At 30.4% G+C, this 21,783-nt stretch overlaps 1 protein-coding gene across 5 annotated transcripts in view; it reads right to left on the bottom strand.

The window, feature by feature from the left end:
* Window positions 1–4,239: 4,239 nt before the first annotated feature.
* Window positions 4,240–21,783, bottom strand: part of LOC129306029 (protein ACCELERATED CELL DEATH 6-like) — a 71,659-nt gene continuing 54,115 nt past the window's right edge. For 3 of the 5 annotated variants that reach the window (XM_054946333.1, XM_054946332.1, XM_054946334.1), the window contains 4 exons: window positions 7,925–8,044; window positions 6,248–7,201; window positions 5,042–5,574; window positions 4,241–4,956 (listed from right to left, as the gene is read on the bottom strand). In XM_054946333.1, the coding sequence (XP_054802308.1) occupies window positions 4,264–4,956; window positions 5,042–5,574; window positions 6,248–7,201; window positions 7,925–8,044 (2,300 nt within the window). In that variant the 3' untranslated portion in view covers window positions 4,241–4,263. Of the gene's footprint in view, window positions 4,957–5,041; window positions 5,575–6,247; window positions 7,202–7,924; window positions 8,045–8,624; window positions 8,743–8,881; window positions 8,939–21,783 lie in introns of those variants that run through there. The other 2 variants (XM_054946335.1, XM_054946336.1) reach the window with 2 other exon arrangements.

Raw genomic sequence — 21,783 nt, 5'->3', positions numbered from 1 at the left:
TATCCATGAAAGACCTCAAACTTGTTAACTTGAAGACTCATGACTGTCATATCATCATGGAAAATTTGTTATTAGTAGGTATACAAACTATTTTGCTAAAGGAGGTGAGGGAACCATTACCATACTTTGTTTCTTCTTTAAGGCAATTTATAGCAAGATGACTAACCCAGACAAATAGTGCTCTTGTATGCCTATATATAAGAGCACTCTACAAAAGGGTTCTCTTGAAGGCTATCATACAAGAAATGTATGACAAAAAATGTAGTGTGTTTTTAGTATTTCAAGGTGCAATCATTGTATTGTTTTTTAAAAATACCTCTAATAAATAAATCACTTTATATTTATTTTAGAGTAAAACACCCTATTAAATATGGGTAAGTATGAAAAGATGATGGTAATTTGAAGGAAAATAACTATTTTATTGAGGAATGAAATTTAGTTAAAAATGTCTGACATTTTTTAACGAAGAGAATATGTGTTTGGCTTAAATTCTCAACGACTCTCTCATGCTCCGAACAAGCTATCTCGAATAATAAATCAAAAAAAGAGAAAAACTTACAAATGTAGTGATTATTGCAAAGTTGATGAGAGAAAGCAAAAAAGGAAGAGAAGACAATACAACTCTGAGAGTAAGAGACATTTGTTTAGTTTGTGATGCTACTGATCAATGAGAGTAATAAGGAGTACTAAATGTCTTTATGTAGAGCAAGACATAATGTGTGAAAACTTGATTTCACCTTACTTTTAATATTTATGTACTTTCTAAATTAATTTTTTTATTACTCACAAGTGCACTTTTATTGAAAGCAATCATATTCAAGCCACGATTAGACATTAAATGCAGGCATCTATCCTAATATGGATTCAAATATTGACCATAGTCAAACCTGTTAAACCTTAGTTTTGATGATTACAAAATAGAGAAGATTTTGTTTAACAAGAATATAATAAAGTAATTCAATCGAGGAAATTAAGGAACATTTAAGGTTATATGCGTTGAAACTTTGATAAAATTCCTTCTATATTCTTAATACCTGTACTGTCAAAAGTGTACCTTAGTGTGACTTCTCTAATGGATTTGAAGAATTTGATTCCTTGATCAAGTAAAGTATTTGACTAAATCTGAACCTTTCTATCTTGAATCTAAGCCCTTAAAATGTTCTATGTTCTATGTTAGTTTCATTTCACTCTGATCTTAAGAAACATAGAAGTGCTTGTCTTTTTAAAGTTACAATAATACCGGTACTAATGTCTTTAATACCAGTACTGACTGCCTTTTACCCCAAGAAATTCTTCCATACCAGTACTAAGTCACATTGTTCTTCTTTGGTATCAATATTGATACTATCTCTCTCAATATCAGTACTAATAGTGACTGTTTGGGTATTAAACCATTCAACACCAGTACTATCCTTATTAAGTCCACACTATCTATTATAGTACTAATATTTTCAATTCCCAAACTATACTAAGCTTTCATATCCTAACTATATATATCAGTACTGGTACTGTAAGTACTAATACCAATGTTGACATCAAGAAAGTTGCCCTATTTCTCATTTCACTCTTTGAAAGTATCAGTTTTGATTTTTCCCTTATTCATTTTAGTTTCTAAGTGTTGTGCCAGCTTCATTAGCTTCCAAAAACTTATAAAAACAAAACCTTAGACATAGATCCTTTCATTATTAAATTTCATATCATTCTCTATACTCGTATTGCATTTGGCTCTATCGGTATTAACCTACTTACCTTGTGTCAGAGTATTACATGCATAGAGTCGTTGTTTTTTTACTTGCCATGAGAATGCCACTCTTTTGTAAAGCACTACTTTATTACCTCTTTTCTAGAGAAACTCATAAGGAAAGAAGAATGACATTCTAATGGCTAACTCTATGAGTCTAACGAATATATTCTCAACATCAACTATAAATATGACTCATTTATAAAGTGGATGTAGAGAAGTTATTACTCAACTATACGCATTCAATTTTAACTAACTTTCTGCTGTAATGTTCATTATTTGTGAGCTTCATTGATTGTAAAAGTCACTCTTAAAGAGAGTCTTTGACAGTAGTTGTAACATCTTAAAAATTAACCTTATATTAATTAGAATAATCTAGGTTAATTAAGTAAATTAATGTAGTGTGTAATCAGAGAGGGCTAATGATTGTTTTAAGTTAAGATTTTAGTCTTAAATTCAGATCCAATTGGATACGAGTTACTTAGACCTCAAAAGGGAGAGGAAAACAAAGAAGTGAGGCTTTGTACCATATATCATGGCACGTGCAACGTGTGTTGCAATGTAATAGGCCAAAAAATGTGAAGGGGACTTCTCTGTGCCATATGCCACAAGACAAAATCTAGAAAAAATAAGTCATGAATTATCTCAAAAAATATAAGAGAAGTGAGAAGGAAAATGAGAGAAACTTTGGAGCTGTGTTAGGGCTTGATGTCTTAAAGCATTTAAAGCAATTTGGAGTTAGACAACATCAAAGGTAAGTTTTCCAGGCTCCCTTCTTCCTTTTTCTTTCTCATTTGAGAGTTTTTGAAGTTAGGGCTTGTTAATAAAGGTGATTTTTGGACCTTTAAGGATATGGCTCTAAATCCATTAACTTAAATAGAGTTAATGAAAGTTATTTGAGTTGTTTAAACAAATGATTGAACGTTTTACACATTAATGGTTGTTTTTGGACATTAATGTTTGAAAGTGGGCAATATATGAGGGTTCTTGAAGTGTTTGGAAGCTATTAATAGCAATTAAAGGGTTTAATGGAGTTCATGTGTGCTAAAGAAAGTTAACATACTCAATGGGCAAGCTTGAATGCAAAAGATAAAGACTTTGGGATATTTAGAGTGTTGGAATAAAGAGTTTAAATTACATAAATGGTGATGTTGATGATTGTGGACTTAATTAATTGTAGATTAATCATCCTGTACACCATTTTAGCTTGAGAGCAAGCTTGGAAGCTTTTACCTGAGGGGTAAACCTTTGACTTCTTAAAGGTTTGAGGTAAGTAGGAAAAATATTTCTATGTAGTTGTTTATTAATTGATTTAAATTTTTTAAAATGATATATTTAGCATGAATCATAGAACTTTATGATTTCAATATGTAAACCTTGAGAGAGTGCCAATGTGATTTTATTAACTACTTGGGATTGGATAGTGATGTAAAGATTATGATTGTGACTTGTTAATGAAAGGTTATATGCATGTAGATGTGTTAATACATTGTGAATGAATGAGTTGAATGCGTTAGAGAATGAGTATGAAATGATAAGTATATGTGTATGTAACGATAGAATGTGAAAATATGTAATGCTTACATAGATGTTGTCCAACTCACTCTCTCATTCTCTCTTACTTCTTCTATTTCCCAATATGTCGTGCGACATATTTAAAATTTGAAATGGCCATCTTTCATAGCGCACGGTGCATCCGTCACAACTGATGACACAACAAGCACAATCTATGCTTGTGTCACCCTCTTAGGCCCAATCTACCCCCATTACCCAATTAGACCCAATCCAATGCTACCTAGTGGTCCAATTAAATCTATTATTGATTGCTAATCACGTTTAACTTAATTAACCTATTATTTTACCATTTTATCCTTACTAGGTTGATTAATTAATCCCCAATTAATTTTCTAGGACATTATTGCACCTCGAGAGAGATAATATTTTCTATCAATGGAGCCTACTCCTTGTGCTATAAAAAATTACTCCTTAACCCTAGTTAGAATTTTTCAAGTAATTGTCAATGTTGATCAAGCGTTACTATATGGTGACATTATATTGCACCATTTTTTAAACTTTTAGGGTAATATTGTGCCTATCAAAACTTAAGGATACTAGTTGTACTTGACAAAAAACTTCTAGGACAAAGCCCTTTAATCGTTGTTTATAATTATTTTCTTTCCTGTTTAATAATAGATTGATCGATCTTTACATAAAAAAAATGGAACATATTAGAATTTGAAACAAACTTAAAACTTAAGAGATCATTTTACAATTCCTACAACAACATAATAGGCCAATGTAAAATGGTAAATAGTTAAAGAATTGAATGAAGATTAATTTATTTTTCTTAAAATCTTTTACTTATCATAGAATATCCAAGAGTTAGTGAAATAACCAATAGAAATTCATTCAAAAGTGTGTGGCTTAGGATATTGTTATGATATAAATTCAATATAGCTAATGTATTTATAATTTGTTATAGTTAGTTACAATCACCACTACGATTGACATGAATAGGCATATTAATTAACTACTTTTGGTATTTTATAATCATTTAAAGTATATAAAGTATTGTGAACGAATTGAGAAGCTTTGTGGTTGGCACCATCATCAATTTGAGGTTCAGCAAGCTTTGCAAGCAAAAGAAAAGGATAGTAAGAGATGTATCTCATGAATGGCAAGGTTGAGGAGGAGGGTAAGCAAAGGAGAGTGTATAATAATACAATCGTGACAACTAGAATTACACTTGTTGTCACAAAGGTAATGGTCAACCAGGTAAGTTTGCTTACCACTAGGTATACACCCGCCAAGAATGCCAGCGATAATGTCATAAGAGATATGCCCAAAAGTGGTACTACACAATTGAGGGCAAAAAGTATTAGACGGAGATCCCCTAGTCGAGCCCATATGAGAATAATTGTTGAGTTGATGGCACCATATATAGAGATTGAGAGACATAGAATGTACAAATGGAACACATGGCGATTAAGATTAATGGCAGTCCCATCATCAACATCACCTGGCATGGTCAATCCAGCAGCAAACGATGCTGTTATTATAAGAGTTGAAACCACTATCAAAGTGTCAATTCTGTCTTTATATCGTTCAGTTTTGGGTTCTTTTTTCTTTACTTCTGTCTGTGTTCTTTTGGGAGTAAGTCTCATCATCAAGTTTTGAGGTCTACCAGAAGATTGCAAAGCAATCCATGTAAGTCTCTGCACATATAATTTTGGATTTGTTAATAACAAAACTTGTGTCTAATCTTCATTCAAATATCAAATTTTTCATTAATATACTTGCCTGAGCCAATGATGTATTATCATCAAGCCATTGGTCAGCAATGTCTAAAGCTGTTTGGTTCTGTTTGTTGAGTAAAGCAAGATCAATTCTTTTATCCCATGTAAAGGCATGCACAATTATAGGATTCCAGTGGAGGGTGGCCATGTGTAAAGGGGTATTCCCGTTATTATCCTTTTGATTCATTAGCTTCTCGAGCTTAGGATGTTGGAGGATGTACCTAACCACTTCATATCTCCCACTCTTGATAGCAATGTGAAGAAAAGTGTGGGCTTTCCTATCCACCATCTCTATAGGATCTGGGCACCATTTTAGTAACTCTTGAACTACTTTAACATGACCTCCCTTACAAGCCAAATGAATTGGGAAGAAGCCATCATTGTCCATTTCCATGGTGCAAGAAACACATTTTTTGATCAAGTAAGAAACACCTTTAAGGTAACCTATAAATGCTGCCTCATGAAGAGGATACCTTCCTTTTTCATTCCTTAGATGTATCCAATCTGGTTTCTTACTCAGTATATCTTCAAGGATAACTTCAAGTAATTAAACAAGACATATTAATGGGGACATTTATCAACGTACGTACAGAATGGTAGAAAGATTTCAATACATAGTTTGAAGATTAAGAAATGAATCAAGGAGTCAATAAAAGGAGCAATTCTTATATAGACTCGGTGTGCCACATTATTTGTAAACTATCCAATAAAAACATGCCTTGACATATGGTTATAAATATAAATTGATTCTGTTATTGATAATGATAGAGAGAGAGAAAAAGAAAAAAATTAAATAGACACCATTTTTCAAAAATAAAATCATTAGAAATAATGGCACAAAATTTTATTTGATAAGAAATTCTTACACAGACCTGGTGTACCATCATCCATGCTCCATCCAATAAAAACATGACATTTTTATGACATTAAATATAAATTAATTCTATCATTAACGATAGCAGAGAAAGAAAATGCAAAAAAAAAAAGGCATTCTATTATAAAAATAAAGTCATTAAAAAAATAATGACACAAGATTTTATTGGATTGAATTAGTTTAATTTAAGTGGACGGAGTATGGATGATATGATGCACTAAATTCATGCAAGAATTTCTCCTATTTGATTGAAATAGTGCAGTTTTATTGGATAGTTTATAAATGACGTGGTATACCTAGTCCATGTAAGAATCACTCCAATAGAAGTTACAGTACCTCTATCCTCATTGATGATTGCTGGAAGAAGAGGTGATCTTCCTCGAGGTGGCAACTCAAGGTGCATGCACATGTCCATCAATCTAGTAACAACATGGTTGCAGCCAGCCTCAATGGCAAGAAATAACAATGATTTTCCTTCCCTGTTAACAACTAATGGTGCCATAGAATTAACAAAAGTCTTGAAATTAGCCTCAACCTCTGAATTTTCTCCTGTGATGAAAGGATCTTGGAAAGCTTGGAAAATCATTGCCCCATTATCGCCATTGATTGTGAAGGCTTCATGAAGGAAAGTGTTTCCTTGATCATTTTGCAGCACAGTGAGAGATATCAAGAGCATCATCACCAAATTATCTTGATCATCACGGCCACTTGTTTGCTGGTGTGCGAAAGGTAAAAAAGCCTTCAAAAGAGATTGAATGGTAGAGGCATGCCCTGCTCTGGCGGCAACATGCAATGGCGTATCGAAGTTGTTGTTAGTTTCAGTGAAAAGGGAAGGAGCATGTTGAGCTACTTTCTCTACCATTGTATTGTTTCCATAGGAAGCTGCTAAGTGTAGAACAGTGTTGCCTCGTGGGGTTCGCTGCGTATAAATGGCGTTCTGAGGGAGGCCTCTCTCCACCCAATCAGGTACAATGAAATCCCTGTTACAACTTACGACGTTGTCGCCATTCATTGAAAGATATGCAGCTGTTAGCAAATTCATGTCCTTGGTGGGTCCATGTTCTTGCTTTGTTATCGTGGGGCCAGAATTATACGACTCCCATGACGAGTATGTATTTTGATTCTCATTATTGCTCTTATCTCTATAAACCACTTCGAATTGAGTAATAAGGAATTCTCTCCTCGACGCTCCATCTTGTTGGATTTGTGTGTAGACGCGCCTTTCAATTTCAACACTTGTTGTAGAAGTTCCATCACTTGGCATCGAGAAGATTTTCTCTGGCGGCTCGTCTGCATAAACCAAATCATAGTATTGTATATATTATAAAGAAGTAATAAAACTTTTATTAGTTTCTTAAGTTTAAATTTTATCAATTTAGTCTCTTATAATTTCTTAAATTATAAGTCCTTTAACATAATTTTAAAACATAAGTTGACTTCCAATATAATATAATGTATAAAATATATTGATGATTGCAATCAAATATTTTAAATTAGTTTAATTTTTATTAATATAATCTCTTACATTGTGTTTTGTTCTCTAGTTTTTTAAAATTTCAGTGTCTACTTATTCTTACCTAAATAATTATATTTTTTTCATTAATCTACATGATTTCTATCAGTATTCTATTATGAAAAAATATTAGTTAGGACCCCCAAAAGATAATTTAATATCTTATAAGGATTTTTAACAAGTGAACATTAACAAATTAATGATTGAAATTATTGTTTTAATTATTTTAAAGGTCTTCTCCCTTATGTTATTCTTCAATATTAATTATCAATATCAGTAAATTTTAACAGTGTGACTTCCTTTGTAAACAATAAGGACCAACATGATAAGCAAAATAAACTTAAGGAACTAACTTGATAAAAAATTAAACTTGAGAAACTAAATTGATGGCTGAAACAAACTTGAAGGGCTAAAAGTTATATCATTCATATTATGAACTGTGTGTGTGTGTTAATTTATATTTTTTTTTGGTCTCATGGCAAAATACAAGAATGCGATACCTATATTACTTTCATTCCCATCCACTGCTGAAGATCCTCTTATCTCGAAAACCATCTGTAGCTGCAGCTTGGATTCTTTTCTCGTTTCCTTCTCGGGTAGGATCCAACAACTTGAAACATCTAACCCACAAAAGAAAAGGTGGATTGTGAATTAATAAACCTATAATTTTATTCAAAGTATATCACAAATTAAAGTTCATTTGTTTAACTGAAAATATAGCTTATTTTATGATACAACAACAAAACACACAGATACAAGGGGGGAAACTACAAAAAAACTACGATATGACTTAAGAAAATATGGCATAAAATTATGGTCCAGGAGAAACAAATATAACTTCCGAAGATATGCAACATATATATTTCACCTACATTTTATTGTAATATTATTTATTCTATTCTAAAAAAATATAGATTATTCCTGTACATCTATCTTTTGTTTATGAATTATTCATATTAATTAGGTGCATATCAAATAGACATGTTATTGGTGAAATTAGGTTGGGCAAATTGCTGTTCACGAATAAAGAGTAAGCCTCTTTATCAGTTCTTGAAACTAAAGATGGCTTAGTAATTTGATACTCTCATTCATTATTCATCACGAAAAAAGAAAAAACGAACTTAACCGTCTTGATTATATAATATTTCGACCATTATTCAACCCCAGAAGGGAAAAGAAAATGAAGCTGAAAACAATTACAATGGTACGTTTGCTGCGATTCCATTTGGTGAGGCTGTGAAGTTGAAGATGGCCTTTGCTCGGCCTCTACGTTTCCAGCAGACATGGCAGCAATTATACTTTCACCTGCTGAGATTAACTTCACAAAAGCATCAATCGCATGCAAACAATTAATACATATAAGTATGCAATCAGACAATTAATATAACTAAATTTAAGAGGATGAAGAAGCATGATCAGTGGAAGATATTTTGTATAATTATAAAAATGAATTTCACCTTTTTTGAAATATTTTCTCACGAGAGTGCGTTGCCAGTTAATTAAGTTGGACAAATGACTTTCGGTCCATTCTATATCGCCTATTATAGCCACACACACACACACACACACACATATATATAAGTACATGTTGCGTATAATATATCCTTGTGATAAATGCATTAAACATTATATTAAAATTGATATTAAAAAAGATGAATTATGGAAAGAGACTGTATTTATATATTGACGATTCTATCATACTCTGAAAAGAATCAGGCTCTAGATAGTGTTTAGTTATTTTTCTTTTTTTACTCAGTGTTTACTTATTTAATTTTTACTTCGAATATTTAATTATTGGTCCATATAATTAAATTTGTAATATTAATTAAAAATTATAGATATGTTTAGAATGGATTCTTTGATTTAGACTTTTTCCTATAATTTATTTCATTAAACCATATAATTGTATTTATTTTATTTAAACTAAAAACAATAATTAAGAAAAATAAATTATTTGAAAAGTAACCATTTGGTGACAGTACATAGGGACATGCTGCCTTTTGTATCCAGCAATCTTGTTTTATTTGCTCGTATTCTTCTTTGTGCTTTTCTTTTATTCTAGTCCTCTCCGTGTGTGCTTTGCTTTTATTCTTTGATCACATTATGCTTTTTCTTTACTTATTTTGATCCCGTTACCTTCTTACTTTGTGCTTTCTTGGGCCCTTTCACCTCTTTTGCTTACTAAGGAGTTTATTATTCTGTTCTTTGTCCCAATTAAAAAAGGACTCTTGTTGATATGAACCGTGGGTATGTTAAAAATTTAAGAGTTATAGACATTTGTATCTATTAATTTTTCATTCAGGAATATCTAGTATCATAAACTTTCATGTAATGTAATTTCATTTTTCAACATTTGAAAATGATATACTAGGCACTTTACCATTAAAAACATAACTTTAACCACCAGAAAAATTACAAAAAAAAAGAGCATAAAAGTTACCAAACAAAAAAAGGACTCATAAAATTGCAAATAAGTGTCCTATAAAAAATTAATATCAATTAAGTTCCTAAAATAATGATTGGTCAAAATTATATTTTAGGCCTTTTATATGGGTAAGAAATAACATTTGTATCTTATTATTTATATATAATTTAGAAGACTTAATTAATATTAATTTTCTTATAACTTTTTATGGGTCCTCTTTTGAAATTTTTGTAGTCTTTTTCTACAATTTTTAAATCAACTAACTTTTTTAATCCAAAACTTAAAACTTCTGTCACGTATTTTCTTTTCATTGCATAGTGTAAAACCTATATCCTTGCTTGAGAGACAAAACCACTTATTGTGTGATATACCTATTTTGGGGCAATCCATATCGGTCAAAGACCATACTGGTTTAATAATCTAAGTAAAAATATGATTACTAGGATGCAAATTTTATTTATTTTCCACATAAGAGGCCAAAATACAATTTTGACAAACCAATATTTTAGGGATTTAATTGATCCTAATTTTCTTATAGTGTACCTTTTTGCAATTTTATGGGTCTTTTTTATAATTTTTGCGGTTAATTAATGGTCAAAGTTAATTTTTTTCTAATAGCAAAGTGCCAATGTACTATTTTCAAATATTGAAAAGCAAAATTATATCACATAAGAGTTTAGGATATACCGGATGCTTTGAACAAATAGTTATGGTTGGCGCCCTTCAGCTACCTTTGCAAGGAGAAAAAAGGGATTATAGGAATAAATGTATTGAATGAATGGTATGGTTAAAGAAGGTAACCAAAAGAGGGTGTATAAGAACACAATCATGAGTGAAACATGGAAAGAGATTATATATATAAATTGAAGATTATAAATCATACTCTGAAAAGTTTTATCCTTTTAAAATGCAATCAAACTAGGTTCTAGATAGTGTTTACTTAATCATTTTTTGTACTCCTCATTTTTTACTTGTTTTTACTTTGAATCTTTAACTAAAATTGTAATATATATTAATTAAAAAAAAATACACATGTTGTTAATGGATTCTTTGATTTAGAAATTTTCCCATAATTTATTTCATTAAAACTATATAACTTGATTTATTTTATTTAAACCTAAAACAATCATCTTAAAATCAGCCTCAAACTCTGAATATTCACCTGCGATGAAAGGATCTTGGAAAGCTTGGAAAATCATTGCCCCATTATAGCTATTGATCATGAAGGCTTCGTGAAGGAAAGTGTTTCCTTGATCATTTTGCAGCACAATGAGCCATACCAAGAGCATCATCACCAAATCATCTGGTTCAATACGACCCCTACTTGTTTGGGAGAAAAGCTTTCAAAAGATATTGAACACCAGAGGCATGCCCTGATCCAGCAGCCACAATATGCAATATCGTATCGAAGTTATTGTTAGTGTCAATGAAAAGGGAAGGAGCATGTTGAGCTGCTTTCTCCACCATTGTATTATTTCCAAAGGAAGCTGCTAAGTGTAGAACAGTGTTGCCTCATGGAGTTCTGAGTGAGGCCTCTCTCCACCCAATCAGGTACAATGAAGTCTCTGTTACAACTTACAACGTTGTTGCCACTTATTGAAAGATATGCAGCTGTCAGCAAATTCATGTGCTTTGTGGGTCATGTTTTTTTCTTCATTAATTATCGTGGGGCCTGGATTATCCAACCATGACAACGAGTCTGTATTATTATTCTCTCTGCTCCTATCTCTATTAGCCATTTCCGAATACAATAGTTATTGTTGCTACATCTCCCTGGATTTTTGTCTCCATGTGCCTTTCAATTTCAACATTTGTTGTAGACGTTCCACCATTTGGCATTGACAAGAGTTTCTCTGGCGGCTCCTCTGCTTAAATAAACCAAATCATAGTCTTGTATATATTATATAAACCAAGAAAAAATTAACTATTTAGTCCTTGTAGCTTTGACTCAGTCCTGAACTTTAACTCATTATAACTCGATCCTTTTAATTTTGACTTGATTGTAACTCAGTTTTTATAGATTTCACTATTTAAAACATTAGTCTTTATATTTTAAAAAATAAAATTATAAAAATTAAAATTATGTTAAAATTTAGGGTTAATATTTTAAATTACTGAATATTTTTAATCTTTGTAAAGATTATAAAGATTAAAATTTTAAAATATTTTCAGTCTTTATAATTTTATTTTTTAAATTACATGAATCAATATTTTAATTTGTTAAAATTACAGGAAAAAAGTTGTAATCAAGTTAAAACTATAAGAATTTATTTATAATTACTCAAATTTTAAAATTTAACTTATAACTAGACCAAAACTACAGAAACCAAATAATTAAATTTCATTATAAACTGTACATTTGAGAATTGATATATATATATATATATATATATATATATTGTCTCCTGGCACAAAAACAAGAATGCGATACCTCTATTATTTTCATTCCCATCCACTATTGAAGATCCTCTCTCCTATATGACCACATGTAGCTGGAATTTTGATTCTTTCTTTCCCGTTTCCTTCTCAGGGTAGGATCCAAAACTTCACAAATCCTCAAAAGAGAAGGTGATGGATTGTAAACTAATAAACCTATTTTTATTCAAAGTATCATAAATTCATATTTTAAAAAAATAAAAATAATCTATCTTATTTTAAGATTAGATTAGACAAAAAAATATTTTCATTAAATTTGTGCTTGGGGTAATTGATTAAAATCGCAGCTACACCAAATCCCCAAAAACAATCTATTTTTTTAAAAAATTTAAATTAAAGTATATTGTTATCATGTTGTGTTATGTTCAACTTTAGAATATTGCATATAAATTTATGAAGCACGTAAAGCAACACACACACACACACGAGACTGCAAGAGAGTTTTTGCTTAGAACTATTTTGATAGAGTTATCCTATTAGAGCATTTCCCTATAGAAGCGCTCTCGTAGGATGAACACACAAGAATGCTTCTAAGCAAAAATACTCTCATATCATAAGTTCGCCTTTCTAATGAGCAGCGTCCTTCTAAATAAAAACATTCCCAAATATGCATATTTACAGGAGATATTTAAAGTCCTTTGGAATCGCTCTGTGCATGCAAGAAATATATAAAATACTTTCAAACGAACTAATTGATCCCGTAAGTTAAAAAAAGCATACCCATAAGTCTTTTTGTAGTATTGTAGTTAAAAAGGGGGAAAAACTACAAGAAGGCTACTATATAACTCAAGCATAAAAGTCCACAAAAAAAAAATCTAACTTCCAAAAATATATAACATTTATTTCATATGCAGTTTATTTTAATATTATTTATTCTCTATTATAAAAAAAATATAGTTTATTTCTGTACAACTATTATGTTATAAATTATTCATGTTAATTAGATGCATATATCAAATAAACATGTTACTGCTGAAATTAGGTAGGATATATAAATTTCTGTTCACGAAATAAAGAGAAAACCTCTTCATTATTTCTTGAAAGATGGCTTGGTAATTTGATGCTCTCATTCATTATTCATTATGAAAAACGAAAAAAAAAAAGATTAATTATATACCCTCTCCGTTTCTCAATATATAAAAAAAATTAACCAACGCATACATTTTAAGAAAGTTGATTAAGTGCAATAATTATATCTAAAAATTTAAAAACTGAACTAAATTATCCATATAATTAATGAAATAAATAATGGTAGATAAAGGAAAAAAGTTGAGGCTGAGAACAATTATCCATAAGTTGTCTCCTTCCTGCAACTCAAACTGGCGAAGCAATGAAGTTGAAAGCCATTGATGGGCCTCTACGTTTCCAGACATGAAAGCAATTTAATTTTCACCTGAGATTAACTTCACAAAAGAATCACATGCACACAAACAATGCATATGAGTTTACAATAATACAATAATATTATTAAATTTCAGAGGACGATCAAGAAGTGTGCTCAGTGGAAGATATAATATTGTATAATTATAAAAAAATGAATTTCACCTTTTTGAAATTCTCAGGAGAATGTGTGGTGCGTTAGTTAAGTTGGATATAACCTTCGGTCCATCTTTCCTCTTATATACAAACACCCACCCACCCACCCCAACCCCCACAATACATGTTGGAAACTGTTGGTATTTAGCTCCGGACAATATAACAGGATAATGACAAAAAAAAAACCCCCCAAAACATGACAATCACAATTGAGTACTGCAAAATGTGATAATTATTATTTAATCTCTTAGGGACGTGTTTGTCATTTTATTTTTGATGAAATGACATGTTTGCTTGACCTTAGTGGTTATTAAGTGTTGGGTAATGAATACTTTAGTTAGGCTATTGAGAATAGAAAATTATTACTTTCTTTCTCTAAAATTTTGTTTATCAATCAAGTACAGATAGTAAAAATCAATGATTATTATTTGTTGGGAAATGATTACTTCAATTGAGCTGACTAAAACAAGAATAGAAAATGACAACTTCCTTTTTGCAAGTTTGTTATTTATAAACGGATTAGAAAATGACTTCTTCCGATCCTTTTTTAAAATTAAATGACTGTTTTAGTTGTACTTAATTGATAAAATAAATTTGTAGAAAGCAAGTAGTCATTTTAGTCAATAACCTAATCAAGGTAATCATTTCCCAAGTATAATAGCCACTAAGGATAAATATGTCATTTCATCAAAAAATAAAATGTCAAACAAGTTTCTAAGAACAAAATTATAATTATCACATTTCAAGATACTTAATTATCATTTAAATATTTTAAAAATATTTGTTGTATCATTTTTCCATATAAATTATAGCCTTTATAAATGCATTAAAAATTAAAATTGATTCTAAAAAGATGAAACATGGAAAGAGACTATATATATAAATAGACGATTATATCATAGTCTGAAAAGTTTTATTCTTTTAAAATGCAATCAAATTAGGTTCTAGATAGTCTTTACTTATTTTTACTTTGAATATTTAATTATTAGTCCATTTAATTAAATTTGTAATATTAATTAAAAATTACACATATGATATTAATGGATTATTTGACTTAGACTTTTTCCTATAATTTATTTTAGTAAAACTATGTTATTTGATTTATTTTATTTAAACTTATAATAACAATAGTAAAGAAATAAATTATTTGAAATGTAACCTTTTTTAGTGGCATTAGGGATTGTCTTTTGCACATCCAGCAATCTTGTTTTGTTGGCTCATATGTTACACTTCATTTGTATTCTTCGTTAAACATGCTTTTCTTTTACAAGTCCTCTCAGTGTGGGTGCTTTGCTTTTATTCTAGTCCTCTCCCATGGTTCTTTATTCTTTGATCATATTGGAAGCCCTACAAGTCCCACTTTTTTTGTTCCCTTCCCTCCTCTCATCTCCATCCTGAGATTATTAGATAAGAAATGCTTAGATTGATGATTCAAATTCCTACTGTATGGGACCATTATTACTAATAGTGACCTCATGGATAGTTTGGAGATGCCTTTGCTTTATTTATTTGACGTGACATGTCAGGACTTAAACTTAACACCACAATATAAGTTGATTCAACGACAAATTGAACCAAATATCCTTACAGTAAATTAAAAAAATAATTTAAAATTAAAATTTAACCTACACAATATATAACTAGAATAAAATAAATGAATAAAAATTTAACTTAAAAAAATGTAATAACAATATACAACTGTGAAACTATGTAAGTCAAACTTTAATTGTTTAAATTTATTTATTTTTATATGATAATTATTTTATAAAATAATTAAAAGGATAGAGATAAGATGAGAAGAAGAAAAAGAGAAAGAGGATGTGAAGAGCTCCCAGATATATGGAATCATATTATGCTTTGTTATTTCCTTTCCTGGTTTGGACCTTTGTTTTGTGCTTTCTCGTGTCCTTTCACCTCTTTGCTAGTTGCCTAGCTTATGAACTTGGCAGTGTTTTGTAAATTGGACTGGACCAAATGGTGTGATTGTCACTCACTAATCAAAACGGCCTAGTCCAACTAGTTGAACAAATCTAGTACTTGAACCAGATTGCCTAGGCTAACCCAGCCAATTTTGAGAAAACTAGATTTGACCTGAAAATCGAAGTAGGTCAACATAGGTCAAATCAGCTCAAAGCCAAAAAAAAATTAAAAAAAAAGAAATTTAGGCTAAGTCTCTCATATTTGCATTTTCTCTTTTCTAATCTCTAGTTCGCTTCTATCTTCTCTTATCTCATCTTTGATCTCTTCTCCAGCCTCTGCCTCCAACTTTCGTGATCTAGCCTTTGACATCAAGATCGAAAACTCGTGAGTTGTGACATGATGACGTGCCTCTAGCTCTAGCTTTTTGCTTCAAGATCATGAGCTTGTGCTAACATGCCTCTGCCTTTGGCATCGAGATCCTGTAACATCCGAAAACTTTAAATTTGAAAAATTGATTAATTAAGGGATACATTAGATAAAAATATGATTGATTAATTTAATTATGTTTTTGAGTTGCTAATTGGCTTTTTGGATCATATTGCTCTAAATTGAGTTAGGATGAAAGTTGGATCAATTCGGGTGGCATCGGGGGAGCAAAATTGGCATTTTGCTCATTATGTCGTGAGCCACGGCCTGTCTAGCATGCACTACGGTGCACGGCACATCAAACAAGTTAAAATTTTAAAAATCATTAGAAAAAGATAATTTTTGTAGGGGAGACTTAGAACACGAAGGGGAAAGCTTTAAACACTGCTAGGGCATCATTTTGGGAGGATTTTGAAGATAAATTGGGCCTTCAAACTCTTAAGTAAGTTTCCTACCCTTCTCCTCTACCTTTTCATCTCATTTTCCATGGGATTTAGAAGTGAGAGAATTTGCTCTAAATGAATTAAGCTATAAGTCTATGTTTTAAAAGTTTCTATTGACTCTAAATGATTGATTTAAGTTTCTTAACCTTGGATAAGTGGTAATATGAAATTAAATTATTGTTTGGTAAAAATTGGATCAAGCCTTAACTTGATTATAGGATTTTGAGATGTGACAAATTGAGATGTCAAGTGTTATGTTTTGATAGAGTTAGAGGGAGGCTTGAAAGGATTTTGTGAGAAAACTGTAATCTTGACAAGCCTATTTGTTGAGAATATGAGTGAGAAGTGAGAGAATTAAGATATTATGGATAGCTGATAGTGCTTGTGTTAACTGAAAATTAATATATAGTACTTGTTGGTGTAGATTATAGTGTGGAAAAACTTGCCTTGATATAAGAAGAGATTTAGTACCACGGATAACCCTTTTTAGTAACAAAAGGGTTGAGGTAACTAGATAATTTATATTATTATTACCTTGTATAAGTTATTCTCTAGTTGTTCTTGCATGATTCGTTATGTATATATGTATGAATTTTGTAAAAAGTTAACTATTTTAAAAAATGAGTGGAATATTGATTTGTAAAATGTCATGTTTTTGAAGTAAGTGGTAATATTCATTATATTGGTTTAGAAAGTGGTTTATGTATGGTCAAATGGAAATATGTAGTGAAATGTGCCATATTAGAGGGTGGGAGGTCACCCTAATAGAGTTAGTGAAGATTAAGTCTATATGGCACTGCTGGCACCTCAAGACGCCAAGTGCAGCTTATATAAAAGGGTGTGATGTTAGAGACTTATTTTCCTTAGTATCCAAAAGGGTGCAGAGTTAGAGACTATACTCCTTAGCATTCATAGAATGCGGTGTTGGAGTAACGACACTCCAATTACTTGTAATAGGGGGAACCAGTAGTTCAAAAGTGGTTTATGATACCTTGATCGGGTATTGTTACCATGGATAATGAGCTTGGGGATCATACATGTGGTTTAGTTCTGTGAAATAGCCTACCGGTTTGGTCAGGAGTATTGAAGGACCGGATGATTAGTGATCATGCATGTAACTTGTGGTGATTTTATATGGTGTGTTTATTATGCTTATTTTAAAAAAAAATTATAACTTAGCATGTTAATCAATAATGTAGATTATCTTAGTTACTGAGATTTTTATCTCACCCTGTGGTTATCATTTTACAGGTTCTACCACTGACTTTAAGCAAAGGAAGGAATCGAGCAAGGACTAGCAGATTTACTACATTATGAATAGTAATGCCCAATTTTAGTTTGAGTGGTGTACATAAACTTGTGATATGATATTATATGTTGCTAAATAGGAATGCATATCATTTTGATTGGTTGCACTTGTTTCATACTACGTTATTTTGTATTTTAGCCCAATATTATATATGATGTGAATATGTGGCGATTTTTATGGTGATAGGCTAAGATACTAATACAAGTGCAAGGAATGTTTTATATATGTGATGAAAATGTATATGTGGTGTATTATATGGCAATAGATGCCAAATAGTGTATATGGTGTTAATTTTGTATTTTGACTATATTGGATGAAATGGGCATTAATTGGCCAAATTTTGTGTTTGGTATGTTTTTGTATGTTTGAATACTCAATCAAATGTATTTTAGTCTATTGGACTTGGTTCAAGCCTCAAAATGGGTTAATGGTATAAGTTTTGAGTTTTGGGTACTTGGATGCTTAAAAATCGCTTTAAAAACTGACTTTTATATCCGAGTGTTTAAAATTCTCATATATTTTTTGGATCATAATGAAACTTGTATCATTAGTTAGCTTATTGAATATGCTTTGTGTAGGAGCTTGAATCACTCCAATCGGACATTGGATATGAAAATGGCACCCGTTCGAAATTTGTCTTGAAAAGCTGTCATGACAGCATTTTTGCTGTCATGGACACGTGCACCGCAGCACATTGCACGCAAGTCGTGGCGCACAATACAGCGGCCAAAATTGCCTTTCTGTGCCACATGCCACGGCGCATGGACTATGAGCTGCGGCGCATGTGCCAAAATACTCAAAAATGACATTTTTGGCCCTGTTTTGAAGTGTTTTGTTTCTCAAAACTTTTTCATGCTTCCCATGCCTTTATAAATCATTATGGGATTCCAAATATTTCACAATTATTTTTAAAAGATTATTAGTTTTAACTCTTATATATATAATGTGAATTTAGGAGCAATCCTTGCTCCTAATTATGATTGTTTGTTGTGATTGTGTGATAAATTTTGGTAATGTCAAGGTGGACATTATAGATCCCAAGCACCATCTACAAGTTAATGTTTTATTTATATATTTGTGTATATAAATATTATTTTTATTTAATTTTTATATCACTGGTTCAACAGCCAGTTTAATCGGTTGAATCATGAAATTCATGACTCATTACTCTTTTCAGTTTGATATCCAGTCTAGGTTCCAAAATGTTGAGATTTGGTGTTTTATTTTAGGAAAAACACAATATTAAAAACTTATTATAGAGACTGCAAACCAGGCAGCAGAAGACTGAGATTAACCACTTGCAGGGACAGTGATGGCATCTTGGAAAAGAGATAAGGCTATGCCCCTAGAATCATGGCGATAAATCCTCTTCAAGCAATCGAATATTACAAGTAGCAGCCTCATTTCATGGGTCAAAATCTTAATGCATAAACCTCAAATGTGTATTCAGTTGGAACTTTCATCATATTTCATAATACTTATTAATTATCATTTACATATGTTAGAATTATTGTTTTGTCATTATTCCATATAAATTATATAGCCTCTGTTATACATGCATTACAAATTAAAATTGATATAGAAAAAAGATGAAACATAGAAAGAGACTATATATATGTATATATAAACTGACGATTATATCATGCTCTTAAAAGTTTAATCCCTTTAAAATGCAATCAAATTAGGTTTTAGATAGTGTTTACTTATTTTATTTTTACTTTGGAAATTTAATTATTAGTTCATTTAATTAAATTTGTAATACTAATTAAAAATTACACATATGTTATTAACGGATTCTTTGATTTAGACTTTTTCCTAAAATTTATTTCAGTAAAACCATATAATTTGATTTATTTTTATTTAAACTTAAAACAATAATTAAGAAAAATAAATTATTTGAAAAGTAGTAACCGGCCATTTGGTGCCCGTAGAGATACTATTGTCCTTTGAATCCAACAATCTTGCATTAGCTTATATGTCGCTTCACTTGTATTCTTCTCTATGCTTTGCTTTTATTCTAGTCCTCTAAGTGTGTTTTTTTCTTTATTCCTAGATAGTTGTTTTTACCTTTTCTGGCCCACTTACCTTCAATTTATGCTTTGTGCTTTCTGTGTCCTTTCACCCTCTTTTGCAACATTATGGATTTGGTATTATATTCTTTTATATTTTGGGGCAATTCATTCATATTAGTTGCTACTTAAAGCCTGAGTCAATATACTCTTATAAGTCATATACTTGTAAATTATTTCTATCAATATTATTAATACCAATACAAAAAAAAAATACAACAAATAAAAGTGTGCAGAATTCTAAATAGGCCCTTATATAACAAATTCAAAAAATAATGTTGTGTTACTTTTTCTCCCTCATGAAGTTTTAAAATATTTCCTAAAAACCCGTACCGTGACTTATAAATGGAACCAAGTAGACCTTCTAAAATGTGACTTATAAATGAGACTGAAGGGAGTATATATATTAGTTCAAACCATATTACGTCGTTGCTTTTTACAAGAGGGATGGAATTACCTTACTCCCTTCAGTCTTATTTAGAAGTCGTTTATATCAATACAATAAAAGTATAAAGAATAAAAGTAAGTGAAATTTTAAACATAACCTTCAAGTAAAAATCAAAAAGTAAACAAATTATATAATATTCTTTTTTCTATCTCTTTCTTTCTTACTTTTCAAGAATAGTTTGTAAATTACAATTTGAAACAAAACAATTCCATCAACTAGTGAATTGTAAAGTGAACTAGATTGTACCTCTAGAATATGTCTAATATGTTCACTACAAAAAAATAGCTTATTAGCAATAGAAAATCTCGTCGCTAATAAGTGAAAATTCCGTCGCTAAATGGATTAGTGATGGAATATTTCCGTCAATAAAAATTCCATTGCTAATTTTTGACGAAATAGCGACAGAAATTTTCAGTTGCTAAATAAGAATAAAGTTATTTTAACTTTGTGACAGAATGCATTCCGTCGGTAATCCATCACTAATTTTCCAACGGGCTTATTCCGTCACTAATTCCGTTGCAAATTTATTAGGTAGACCAAAATATCATTGCCACATCACCTGGTGGATCAATGCCACCTTACCACTACCTAATCACTTAGTGGACTAGTGTCACCTCACTGCCATGTCACTGCCACATCCTAGTCACCTAGTGGACTAGTAACACCTCACCACCATGTCACTACCATGTCATTTGTCACTGCCATGTCAAATATTATTACCTTCAATTATGCCTTGGTTAAGTTTGAACATGCAACCTCAAACTTCCATGTGCCTTTGCATCCACCTTGTTGCTAGTTGAGCTGAAAGGAATCATCAGTCTTAATTACTAACGCAAATATATAATACTTAACCACACACATATATTAATAAATATATTATTTAAATTATTATTAAATATAGTATTTAAATTACTTATTTTTTAACATTATATTCATTTATTAATATGGAAAAATTAATTTATATATAATAATTATTTCTATTATATTTTATTTAAAAAATTATTTTTGATGATAAATTTAATATTAAATTGAAAAATATTTTATTATCATTATATATTATATTATAATTTGTATCTATATCATATATAATATTTTAAATTTTTATTTTATAATTATTTTATTTTATTTTTATTTTTAAATAACAATAATTAAGTATACAATTTAAATTATTATTAATAATATACAAATAATCTAAAATAATAAATTATTTTAAATTATAATTTTTAAATTATTTATTTATAGCATAATAATTAATTATTAAAAAAATTATACATAAATATACATTATATATAATAAAATTAAATTAAAAATAATTTGTGACGGAATTAGTGACACAATTATGACAGA

This window comes from Prosopis cineraria, unplaced genomic scaffold (genome assembly GCF_029017545.1).
Source record: "Prosopis cineraria cultivar Desert tree isolate PC_DT_omini unplaced genomic scaffold, ASM2901754v1 PC3, whole genome shotgun sequence".
In the NCBI taxonomy this organism is placed as follows: domain Eukaryota; kingdom Viridiplantae; phylum Streptophyta; class Magnoliopsida; order Fabales; family Fabaceae; genus Prosopis; species Prosopis cineraria.
The sequence above is the reverse complement of the archived record's forward strand: the minus strand, read 5'-3'. Positions and strand labels throughout refer to the sequence as shown.